Source organism: Hemiscyllium ocellatum, chromosome 48 (genome assembly GCF_020745735.1).
Source record: "Hemiscyllium ocellatum isolate sHemOce1 chromosome 48, sHemOce1.pat.X.cur, whole genome shotgun sequence".
NCBI classification, from domain to species: domain Eukaryota; kingdom Metazoa; phylum Chordata; class Chondrichthyes; order Orectolobiformes; family Hemiscylliidae; genus Hemiscyllium; species Hemiscyllium ocellatum.
In genome coordinates, this window is record NC_083448.1 from 17,515,703 (window position 1) to 17,528,117 (window position 12,415).

A 12,415-nucleotide genomic window follows, 5' to 3' on the forward strand; every position below is an offset into this window, starting at 1 on the left:
ATAGAAATGGAAAGGTCTAGGAAGGGGAGGGAGGAGTCTGAGACAGTCCAGGTGAATTTGAGGTCGGGATGGAAGGTGTTAGTAAAGTTGATGAACTGTTCAACCTCTTCATGGGAGCACGAGGCAGCGCCGATACATCTTCGGCCTGGGAACCCTCCAACCACAAGGGATGAACTCAGATTTCTCCAGTTTCCTCATTTCCCCTCCCCCCACCTTGTCTCAGTCGATTCCCTCGAACTCAGCACCACCCTCCTAACCTGTAATTTTCTTCCTGACCTCTCCGCCCCCACCCCACTCCGGCCTATCACCCTCACCTTGACCTCCTTCCATCTATCACATCTCCATCGCCCCTCCCCAAGTCCCTCCTCCCTACCTTTTATCTTAGCCTGCCCAGCACACTCACCTCATTCCTGATGAAGGGCTTTAGCCCGAAACGTCTAATTTCCTGTTCCCTGGATGTTGCCTGACCTGCTGCGCTTTAACCAGCAACACATTTTCAGCCCTAAAGGTGCCTGGTCTGGTTGTAGGTTCCAGTCCCACTGCCAGCACCTGACTTAGCCTGGACTTAGATTTGCACTTGGTCTTGGCTGCCTCAGTGCAGTGCTGGGGAAGTGCTGCACTCTGGGAGGTGCCTTTTTCTGAGTACCATGTTAAACTGATGCCCCAGCTCCCCCTCCCAGGCAGTTGGAGAGGGTTCGGTGGCCAATATTTCAACAAGAAAATGAAAGAGACCTTTCCCTGTCTCCTGCCCTCAATGTTTCCCCTTCAAACAACATCACAGAGGCAGGAACAATTATTTTCACTGCTGTCTGTGGGATCTTGCTTCACAAGTTGGCGCTGCATTTCGTAATGTACCAACAGCATTAAAAAGTGGCTAATTCGCTGCTGGGCATCCTGAGGTCGTGATAAGTAAACGCAGATGATGAGTTCTGTCGTTTATGTGTGTTGAACAGCTTCTCCACATTCTGCAGTCTGTTCAGCGAGAAAAAAAACTTGACAAGTTACAATAGCTTATTAGCTCGAGTAATGTTCCAAGTCATGCCTCATCCTGATGAAGGGATTATGCCCGAGACGTCAATTCCCCTGCTCCTGGGATGCTGCCTGACCTGCTGTGCTTTTCCAGCACCATTCTCTTGTCTCTGATCTCCAGCATCTGCAGTCCCCACTTTCTCCGAGTGAAGTTCCAGCCTGTCCAGTTTGCAAAAGGGAGATGAATCATCAGTGAGACCCCGTCAGCATCTCCTGTCCAGTCCAGCTGATGGTGTTGGAGGGTACCTGCTCTGAACACAGCCTGACCCCCTTCATTGCCGCTAACGGAGACATGAAGGCCAGTTTCGGTGTGGTTTCTCACGCAAGTTGGTGCTGCCGTTCAAACGGCTGGGATTTCTGCTTGTGGGACACATTGTTCACTGTGGCAGCCTTGTGGACTCAGGGCTCATCTGGGACACCGTGCCGCCCATATCTGAACCGTGAGGGGCTCCTGATCCACGGCTCCCCAACACCCAGGGCCGCTGGCCGTGAGCGCACAACAAGGTCCCACCAGCAGCAAGGGGAGAGAACAACCTGTCTTTGTTCCTTGCCCTGGTGGGACCCTCCAAGAGCAGTCATGCATTTTTCTTTTCCAACCACCGCGCGGGGGGGGGGGGGGGGGGGGGAGGAGAAAGTCTAACGTACTGAAGGGGAACTGAACTCCTGATGCCCACTCTGAGCTGGGGATCCCGAGCCCTGTCCCGGGGAGAGAAGCTAGCCGGAGACATGTGTGCAGGGGAAGGTGGGTCTAACCGAGAGCAGTGGGCAGCCACTCCCTGCACAGTCTGCAGGTTTGGAACCTGGTTCATGTTCAGTGGCCCTTTGGGCTTTTCCGAAACTGAAACATCTGCATCTACACATCGTCAGGGAGGATGTATCAGAGGTGCGTTCAACCCCGCTCCTTGCAACCAGAACCCAATGGACACAGTTCACTGTTTCCAACTTTCATAACAGGAGAGGGCAGACCCGTGGCTCAGTGCTCAGTCTAACACAGGCCTGCTCCGGTCCATCCTCAAAGGCAAGGATGTGGTGGAACGTGAAAGGGTTCAGAAAAGATTTACAAGGATGCTGCCAGGGTTGGAGGATCTGAGTTACAGGGGCAGGCTGAACAGGCTGGGGCTGTTTTCCCTGGAGCATCAGAGGATGAGGGGTGACCTGATAGAGGTTTACAAAATCATGAAGGGCATGGATAGGGTAAATAGACAATGTATTTTCCCTGGGGTGGGGGAGTCCGAAGGTCGGGGGCACTTTTAAAGTGAAAGGGGGGAAGATTTAAAAGGGCCAATATTTTCACACAGAGGGTGGTGTGTGGGTGGGATGAGCTGCCAGAGGAAGTGGTGGAGGCTGGTATATTTAAAAGGCATCTGGATGGGGAGGTGAATAGGAAAGGGTTCAGTGGGATAGAGGCGTCTAGCAAATGGGACTAGATTAATTGACGATATGGAGATGAGCTGTTGTTCCGTGCTGTACAGTTCTGTGGCTGTGGTGCTGTCCTCCAAGAAAATGCAGAGAGAGCAAATGGGGAGGGAACACAGAGCAAGGGGAAGGCAATGTGGGAGTCCGAGTGAGAATCTGAAAGTGACTGAAGCAATCTCACACAGATTTATAATGACACGGAAAGTGACCCTGTGGTGATTTTGTCTGGGTTTATTTCTTTTCCCTTTGCTTGCTCTCTCCATCCTTTCTGAAAAGCGAAAATAACTTTGTTCGCGCCAGCAGTGAGAGATGAGTCAGCAGAATACTGCAATGCCACTGAATCGGACTGAGCGGGCTGCAGCTTCCAGCAGTTTGTGTTAGCATTCCCCAGTCCCCCGCAGACCCTGGGGGGAAGGGGATGGGGGGGGGGGAGGTGGTGGGGAGTGAACATTCCCTCCGGTAACACTCCCTGCTTTCAGGGAGCTGAGTTGTGTCGGATTTGTTCCCCTCCCCGTCTCCGCTGCATTGCATCAGGAAGTCTTTCAGCACCGCCCCGGGTCCGGCAGGGCTGGGGGAGGGGGGAGATTCACTCAGGATGCTCGTCTGGCCAACAGGCTACTCCCTGAAGTGGCGGTGGGGAGGGGGGAAGGGGGTCTCACAGACACACACACGCACCCTGATGGTGCTGAGCTGGTCTCTCTCACACACACACTGAGGAGGGAGAGAACTTTGCCGCATTGTGTACCTGGCGTTGGAAAGGAACGGAGCGGCTCACACCCCTCCCTCCACCTCCAACACAGACACAACCCCACCCCCCCCCCCCCCCACCTCCCCACCCCCCATCAACCTCCACGCCTCAACACACACCAGCCTCTCCACATACAGTCCCAGCACACACTGACACACGCAAACAACCCAACACAGACTCCCTCACACACACACAGCCCCAAATATCCCACCAAACCCCACCCCAACCATCCCCCAACACAGCCCCAAATATCCCATCAAACCCCACCCCAACCATCCCCCACACAGCCCCAAATATCCCATCAAACCCCACCCCAACCATCCCCCACACACAGCCCCAAATATCCCACCAAACCCCACCCCAACCATCCCCCACACAGCCCCAAATATCCCATCAAACCCCACCCCAACCGTCCCCCCCACAGCCCCAAATATCCCACCAAACCCCACCCCAACCATCCCCCACACAGCCCCAAATATCCCATCAAACCCCACCCCAACCATCCCCCCCACACAGCCCCAAATATCCCACCAAACCCCAACCATCCCCCACACAGCCCCAAATATCCCATCAAACCCCACCCCAACCATCCCCCCCACACAGCCCCAAATATCCCACCAAACCCCACCCCAACCATCCCCCACACAGCCCCAAATATCCCACCAAACCCCACCCCAACCATCCCCCACACAGCCCCAAATATCCCACCAAACCCCACCCCAACCATCCCCCACAAAGTCCCAAATATCCCACCAACCCCACCCCAACCATCCCCCACACAGCCCCAAATATCCCACCAAACCCCACCCCAACCATCCCCCACACAGCCCCAAATATCCCACCAAACCCCACCCCAACCATCCCCCACAAAGTCCCAAATATCCCACCAACCCCACCCCAACCATCCCCCACACAGCCCCAAATATCCCACCAAACCCCACCCCAACCATCCCCCACACAGCCCCCCAAATATCCCACGTGCACACAATCCCAAAAGACCCCAAATCTCCATCTCCAAACACACCGCATCACACATACACTGACACATTCCCCCCAACACACAAATTCCCCCCCACACACACATTTGCCCGCCCCCCCCCCCCACCCACACACACATACACACACACTCTCTCCCTCGCACACGTATACATTACCACACATTGGCAGAGTGATAATATTACTGGACTAATCATCTCGAAGCCCCCATGTTCTGGGGACATAGCTTTGAGCTCCAGTGTGACAGATGGTGAATTGTGAATGGTGCCCACATCATCACTGTCACTTGTGGAACCCCATCTGGTTCACCCTGCCACGGACTGATCGACACGTGACTCCAGACCCACAGCAATGTGACTGACAATTGCCCTATGAAATGGCCCAGGCAAGCCACTCAGTTTGAGGGCAACTGGGGATGGGTAACAAATGCTGGTCCTTAGTTACACACACAGACATATACCCAGTAACACAAACACTCAGTCTCACAACGCAGTCTCTCACACACACAACACCCAGTCTCACAGACACTGTCTCACACACCTAGTCACTCATACACACACACACCCATCCATTCACACACACACAGTCTCACACGCACACCCAATCTCTCAGTCACCTTGATCTTACAGAGACACAACCCAAGTCTCTCTGACACACACACAGTCTACAGACACCACCCCACCTCCTCCCCCCAACTTCAGTCTCACACACACACCCAGAACACGGTGTATTCTTACCTTGCCAATAAAAGGACGGTTTCAGTCTCAAACTGACCCTCGGCCTTGGTGAAGGATAGTTGCTGTTTATTTTCTCTCCCCACCACACCCCCCCCAACTTTAATATTCACTCCCCTCCGTATGTGTGTCTGTGTATGTATGTCCCCCTCCCCGACCATTGTTTCACTGGGTTGGGGGCTGTTGGCTGGGAGGGGGTGTTGCTGGCTAACCGGACTGGATTGGCAGTGTGCCCACAGTGTGCCCTCCCCTTGCAGTTGAGCACATCAATCAGCAGCTCCCGGTCCGGCCTCCCGCCCATTTCCGCCCCGGCGCTTTCACTATAAAAGGCAGGCTGAGCCCGGCCGCTCGCACACGCATACACACACACACACACATATACATATTCCCCTCCCTTTCCCCTACCAACAGCCATCCACCCTCCCCGCTGAAGATGAGCTACATCCTAGAGACGATGAGCAGTCCTTCCTCCTACCGGAGGCTGGAGAGCCGGACTTACAGCAGCCGGGCGTTCGCCTCTCGCCCTCAGCCGTGGTCTCGGGTTAGTGCACCAGCGCCGGTGCTGACCTCGGCGTCCTACCGGCGCCTGGCCAGCGCGGTGCAGGCTCCCCGCGCCTACAGCTCCTCGGAGAGCCTGGACCTGAGTCAGTCCAGCGGCCTGAACGGGGACTACCGGGTCGTCGGCGGCCGCAACGAGAAGGAGCTGCTGCAGGGGCTGAACGACCGCTTCGCCGGCTACATCGACAAGGTGCACGGCTTGGAGCAGCACAACAAGCAGCTGGAGGCTGAGATCCAGGCTCAGCGGGAGAAGCAAGCGGGCCACGGGCAGCTGGGGGAGGTCTACGAGCAGGAGCTGAGGGAACTGCGGAGCCTGATCGAGCAGGTGAACCAGGACAAGGCGCTGCTGCAGCTGCAGAGCGAGCACCTGGAGGAGGACATGCAGCGCCTCAGGGAGCGCTGTGAGGATGAGGCCAGGCTGAGGGACGACACCGAGGCCCACGCCAGGGCCTTGCGGAAGGAAGCTGAGGACTCGGCGCTGGTCAAGCTGGAGATGGAGAAGAAGGCTCAGTCCCTGCAGGAGGAGGTGGCCTTCCTCCGGGCCAACCACGAGGAAGAGCTGGCTGACCTCTTCGCCCAGATCCAGGCGTCCCAGGTGACCCTGGAGCGCAAGGAGCCGCTCAAGGGCGACCTGAGCTCGGCGCTGAAGGAGATCCGCTCGCAGCTCGAGGGCCACTCGGCCAAGAACCTGCAGCAGACCGAGGAGTGGTTCCAGTGCCGCTACGCCAAGCTGAACCAGGCGGCCGAGCTCAGCAAGGACGCGATCCGCTCGGCCCGGGAGGAGATCAACGAGTACCGCCGCCAGCTGCAGTCCAAGTGCATCGAGCTGGAGTCGGTCCGGGGCACCAAGGAGTCGCTGGAGAGGCAGATCACCGACATCGAGGACCGCCACAACGCCGACGTGTCCAACTACCAGGTCAGCAGCACACCGGCTCCCCGCTAAAGCCCCACTCCCTCCCTCCCCAAGACCGTCCCTGGGCTCCCTCTCCAACCCCTGCCCCCCCGACCTCCAGCATCTCCCCCCCTGCCAGGACCCATCCAGCAACTCTTCCGATCTCCACCCCCGTGGCAAGGCGAAATTACCACCGAGCAGCCCCCGCGTAGACCCAGCTCACTCCCCCCCCCCCCACCACACCACCCCCTCACCCACCCCACCAATGTCTGTCCAACCCTCTCCTTCCCATCACCCCCAAACCCCACACCTCCGTTTAGGGGTCACCTTGGAAAAAAAATCTCCAAATGGTCAACTCCCAACCTAATCCCTTCCTTCTTTCTGTCAGTCCCTCTGTGTGTGTGTGTGTGTGTGTCTTTGTTTCTTTCTGGGAGTCTCTCCCTGTCTCTCTCTGTTACTCTCTCTCTCTGTTACTCTCTCTCTCTCTGCTTCTCTCTGTCTATTTCTCTGTCTGTCTATCACTATCTGTCTCTGTTTCTTTGTATCTCTGTTTCTATCTGTGTGTCTTTCTCTGTCTCTCTGCCTCACTCTGTCTCTCTCTCTCTTTGTGTGTGAGTGTGTGTGTGTGGGTGTGTGTGTGGGTGTGTGTACCTCTGCATGTCTCACTTCCCCAGCTCTCTCCGAAGTGGCCCATTCCCCGCCTCCCTCGCGTTTCCACCTTAGCGCCTCGGTCAGGGGCGGGAGCGGGGACAGGGGCTGGGTGTCTGCCCGCCTGAAGAGTCGCGCTGTCCCCCCTGTAGTTGTCGAACCTCCGGCTTGGCTGAGGACGAGCGGGAGGGTGGCTGGGGCGTACCCGCCGGAGCAGGAGAGCCTGTGCCCGGGCAGAATTTGGGAAACTTTCCTCCAAAGCTGCCCAGCTCAAGGAACTCTCCGGTCCCGGAACCCGCTTGTCATTGTGGCCCGGAGGGTGTCTCGCCGGCGGTTGACTGATGAGTTTCCTCTCTCTCTATCTCTCTCTCTGTGTCTGTCTGTGTGTGTGCGTGTGTGTGTCTGGGAAACATTTTAGGAAACAGTCCAACAGCTGGAGAATGAGCTGCGCAACACCAAGTGGGAAATGGCCCGTCACTTGCGGGAATATCAAGATTTATTAAACGTCAAAATGGCTTTGGATATCGAGATTGCTGCTTACAGGTAACTGGGGGTGTCCCAGGGGGACTGAGGGTGCGGCTGCGCCTCTAGGAAGGACAAAAAAAACCAAGCCGTTCCGTGACATTGAGGCGGTCCTCAATGGGAGTGCGGCCCTTTCCCTCCCCTCCCCTCCCCTCCCCACCCGAGGCTGCAGCGGGACAGGGGGGGGTGGGTGGGTGGGTGGGGTGAGTGCGCGGCTGCTCTTTCTCTGTGCGGCTCCAAGTGCTGTCAGATGAAACCCCCGCGTCAAAGGCGGGCAACAGCCTTTGCCTGAAATAGCTGAGACCACTCGGCAGCGAGCGAGTCTGTTAACCCACCCCATCCCACTCCCCCAGCCGTAATCTGAGGGGTTGGGGAGTGGGGCTGCCCAATCCATCATGTGAAGCCAGCTCTGACCACTCTGTCGCTCTCTCTCTCTCTCTCTGAGTTTGCTCCCATTCCCTCGCCCTGCTCACCGCCCCCCCCCCCAAGCCCTTTCTAGCCTCTGATCAATACAAAGCTGGCTCTGTTCTGGGGGCCACTCCCTTCGGAGCCTCCCATGGGCTGATTGTGTTCTTGGCCCAGTAACGGGCAATGGTGTCACAACTGGAGAATCTAACAGCACAGGAACAGACTGTTCCTCCCAAAACTACCCAGTGGTCTTTTATAGGGCCTTTTCCAGGCAATAATATGCTCAGTGGGTAATGTAGTCCCCTCTTCTGCTCCTGGTGCCCATCCTTCATTCCATTGTCAGGGTTATAACAGCTCTCTTCTCTACCTCTCTCTCTCCCCACCCCCATCCCTGTGCAGGAAACTGTTGGAAGGTGAAGAATCCAGGTATACTTTCTCTGGAAGCATCACTGGCCCCTCTTTCCCCTATCGACCCCCGACCACGCCCACAGCCCCCGCCAAAGTGCAGAAAGCCAAAGAAGCCCCCAAAATGAAAGTGCAGCATAAATTCGTGGAAGAGATCATTGAAGAAACCAAAGTGGAGAACGAGAAAGCGGAACTGGACGAGCTGGACCTCTCCGAGGCAGTGGAAAAGGCTGCGGGTGAAGACATAGCCCAGGAAGAGGAAGCAGTGGAAGAGGTCGTTGTAGCCACAGTCAAGACTGCAGTCCAGGCTCAACCAGAAAAAAAGGGTGAGGAAAAGGAGGAGGAAGAAGAGGAGGAGGAAAAGGAAGAAGAAGAGGGAGGTGAAAGAGAAGGTGATGCTGTCCAGGCAGAAGAGGAGCAGGAAGGGGCAGAAGAAACTGAAGCCGAGGAGAAGATTGAAAGCGTGAAGGTGGAGGAATCAAAAGCTGTACCAGAGGAGCAGGGGAAGGAAGCAAGTGAGGAGGAAGAGGAGGAAGAGGAAGAAGCCACCAAGAAAGAAGAAGCTGGTGAAGAGCCTGAAAAGGCAGCCACAGAAAATGGAGAGGAAGGAGCAGAGGAAGATGCTAGGAAGAGTGAGGACGCAGTCGATAAGAAGGTCGTTTCTGAGAAAAAGGTCGACACGGTTGAAGGGGGCAAGGAGGCAGCAACGGATGTCAAGTCACCACAGAAAGAGGAAGCCAAAATAGAAGTGGAGGTCAAATCGCCAAAAGAAGAGAAATCCCCAGAAGCTGAGGAAAAGAAGGATGAAGTCAAGTCGAAGGATGAAGCCAAGTCAAAGGATGAAGTCAAGTCGAAAGATGAAGCCAAGTCAAAAGATGAAGGCACAACCATCAATGGAGAGATTGAAGAGAAAGGCGATGACACCAAGGACAAGGAGGAAGAGCCGCAAATCATTTCCAATGGGGTTGACCAGAGTCCCACAAAGGAGGAGGACTCTGACATAGTCTCCCACATGAAGACTGCAACAAAGACTATCCAGAAGGTCATTGATGATGATGACGGGATGACCAAACACATCAAGGAGATCACCAAATCTGTCACAGTGACTCAGACAATGGAGGAGACAGAAGAGGTGGTCCAGGAGACGATAGTGTCTACTAAGACGGTGGAGAAAACCTCACACTCAGTCATAAAGAAGGAGGAGGATCATGAGTGAAGCGAACTTCATGAAGCAAAGGGGATGACATTTGACAGCTAAAGATGCATGGGTGTGACAGCTTTTCTGGCCTTGAGCAGAGTGGGTTCTCCATCGAGGAGCTCCAGAGGTCTCGTCTTTTCCTTTTGTGCAATAGAAGAAACTGCATGCAAGTTTAAAAATGTGCCCTCCACAGTGCTGACATACAAGGAACCACTGAAAGGACAAAATACAACACAACTGAAAACTTAATTGCATGGAAGACATATGCACCAAATCGTGACAAATACCAAAATGCTCAAGAGAGGTTGTGAGCTGTCGGAGGGGCGCTTTTGAGAAAGTCTAGAGATGTATTATGCAAAGAATAAACTGAGCCAAAAAGTTTGAAAAAAAACTATAAAAAAAATCCTTAGCCTTAAACTGCTCATTGATTAATCTATGTTTACCTCACGAGTGCTTTTAAAATGGACTTCCATTGGTGGGAGGGAGGGTCTACTGATCATTCACCAACAGGTCACACTGTATCACCCCATGTGCAACCTCACTGCAATATTTGCTGAATAAAAGTCATATTCTGAATCTTAATGTCTGATTTATTCTTTCAAATAAATGGAGAGGAGGGAGGAGGTGGTGGGATCTTGTTGACTCATGAATATCTTTTGCCCCTTTGGATGAATTGAATTGAGACACCATTAGCAAAGAGAGAGGCTCCTATATTGTGTGCAATCTCTGGAACAACCCTATTCCCTTGAGTGCACTTTGACATCCAATGCTGCCCAATCATGGATGAATTGTTCTGACCAGTCTACTCACCTCCTTATACTTGAGGTGATTCCAAATAAAATCTGGGTGCCAAATTTTGAAAATGGCTGAATGCAAGGTCGGAATGTTCACCTCTAGCACTTGGGGGTCGCCGGAAAGCTTGTGGTCATGTGCGTCAAGGTGCACTTTTAGTTTTGTTTACATGCTGGATTAACTGAAGCGAATTTGATTCTGTTGTCAATGCCGTGCTCAAGGTTTTGTCACTGAGAAAGAGGGTCGTTCTAGCTCTAGCTGCCAGTGTGTTTTTTTGGGGGGATAAGCAATGAGCGGCATTCCAATATAATAAGAGTTAAAATAATTCAAGTTTCACCTCCTCTCCACCCTGCCTTTTCAAGCATTTCAGCACTTCACTTTTGCGACTCCACTCTCCATTCTCATTGTGTCAATCAGCAATTTATAATGACATGGTGTCGCTACATCAAACTGTGACCTGGAACACATTCCCGAAGCTACTCACAATTTGTAAAATGGGTCATTGTGAAGTTCTGATTTCCTCCCCAGTTGACTCAGATCTTTGGGGTATAAATGTAATTACACCCAACTCTCTTTAACAAGTCTGCCGATTCCCGCAGCTCTTTGGCCGGGGTGGGGGAGAGGGGGGGAGGGGGTAAGTGAGACAGCTGGCGTGAAACTGTGCAGGCTGTAGATGCAGCAAACAGACACGAATCGACACAGTATTAACTGCATCAGGGCCACAACGCCTGACAGAGGTGAGGAGTGGGTGTGTCGTCAGTATCGTGTGAGGGAGTGAAATTCGGGTGTGGGTCCTACACGTTGGTGCTGTACACGTGTGCAGGAGACACACCGGGCTTCAGGTTGGCGCAGAGTTTTCTTTTAAGAATGGTCCCTCCCTGTCATTCCAACCCAAAGCCCCTTCAGCATTCCCCGCGCTGGACAGAGGCGCGGCGGAGGTTCAGCACCACCCACGCCTGGACAGCTCCTGTCCCGGAACCTGGGGGGACAGGCTCTGGCTCAGGCGCTGCTTGGGTGGGGCGAGGGGGAGGGAGCAGCCCATTCAGAGCCGTGCGACCGCACTGCAGGACCGCTCTTGAAGCCTGGAATCCACCCGCTGAGCAAAGCGCCCAGTCACCTTGAGCGTTAAGCTACTGCTCTGAGGAACGGTCAGTTGGTGACACCACCATCCGGCAGCGCTGAACCAGACGGGGAGTCTCACACATAGACGGGGAGAGCTGAAAGCTTTGCTTCCGGCCTTCACTGAGTTACCCCGGGCTGCGGAACCAGCTGGGCTCCAGTCGGAATCACTTCCAGACCCTGCAAAACACCACCGCATCCCACCACCACCACCCAGCCCCCTCCCCAAGACAAACCAGCCAGCACAATCCATTAGGATTCCCAGCGGCGCTCCTGTCAACTCCTATACATCCGGCCGTGTCCCAGGGACCACTCAGAGAGGAAGGCTTTCAACTCTGATCAAAGCTCACTGCTCCAAACCAGAGAGGGTCAAACTACTCAAGGGGAAATACATTGATGCACCTCACTTCAGCGCTCGCACACTTTCACGGGTGGGGTGGGCTGGGAGGGTGATAGACGGCAATTGTGCAAAGACTCCCAAAGAAAATTGCTCTCCCAATTGGCCCTTATAGGTTCAGAACTGTTCGGCTGTCGGTTCTCTGCTGTCCCGCAGTGTTGCTCAGTGAGGGGGACGCCCAACAATGCAGCAGTTTTGCACGTTCTCCCCGTGTCTGCGTGGGTTTCCTCCGGGTGTTCCGGTTTCCTCCCACAGTCCGAAGCTGGACAGGTCCGGCGATTCGGCCGTGCTAGCTTACCCACAGTACTGAGGGGAAGGTGCATTCGTCAGGGGAAATGTAGAGCAACAGGGAGGGGGGGAATGGGTCTGGGCGGGATACTCTGCGGAGGGTCAGTATGGACTTTTCCACACTGTAGTGATTGCATGATTCGAATTAAATCTCTTCCCCACCCCCATTCCCCCCAACCCCGCCCCACCTCGCCAAAGAAGGGTCGTTCTGAGCTGAGGTCGCCACACCAGCGCAGACCTGCCGAGCTTTTCCAGCAATTTCTGG

General features: G+C 54.6%; 1 protein-coding gene across 2 annotated transcripts; it reads left to right on the forward strand.

Annotated features, from left to right (window-relative positions):
• Window positions 1–5,356: 5,356 nt before the first annotated feature.
• Window positions 5,357–9,615, forward strand: LOC132837067 (neurofilament medium polypeptide-like). Of its 2 annotated transcripts, XM_060856750.1 has the most exons (4): window positions 5,357–6,397; window positions 7,440–7,564; window positions 8,351–9,014; window positions 9,054–9,615. In XM_060856750.1, exons 1-4 carry the CDS (start codon window positions 5,357–5,359, stop codon window positions 9,570–9,572), a joined length of 2,349 nt encoding a protein of 782 aa, XP_060712733.1. In that variant the 3' UTR covers window positions 9,573–9,615. The 2 variants fall into 2 exon arrangements, with proteins under 2 accessions (XP_060712733.1, XP_060712732.1); XM_060856749.1 differs by having other exon boundaries at window positions 8,351–9,615.
• Window positions 9,616–12,415: the final 2,800 nt, after the last annotated feature.

Coding starts and splice junctions, on each gene's coding strand:
- LOC132837067 (XM_060856749.1), top strand. CDS start 5,357: ATGAGCTACATCCTAGAGACGATGAGCAGTCCTTCCTCCTACCGGAGG. Junction 6,398..7,439: donor CCGACGTGTCCAACTACCAG/GTCAGCAGCACA, acceptor GAAACATTTTAG/GAAACAGTCCAACAGCTGGA. Junction 7,565..8,350: donor ATCGAGATTGCTGCTTACAG/GTAACTGGGGGT, acceptor ATCCCTGTGCAG/GAAACTGTTGGAAGGTGAAG.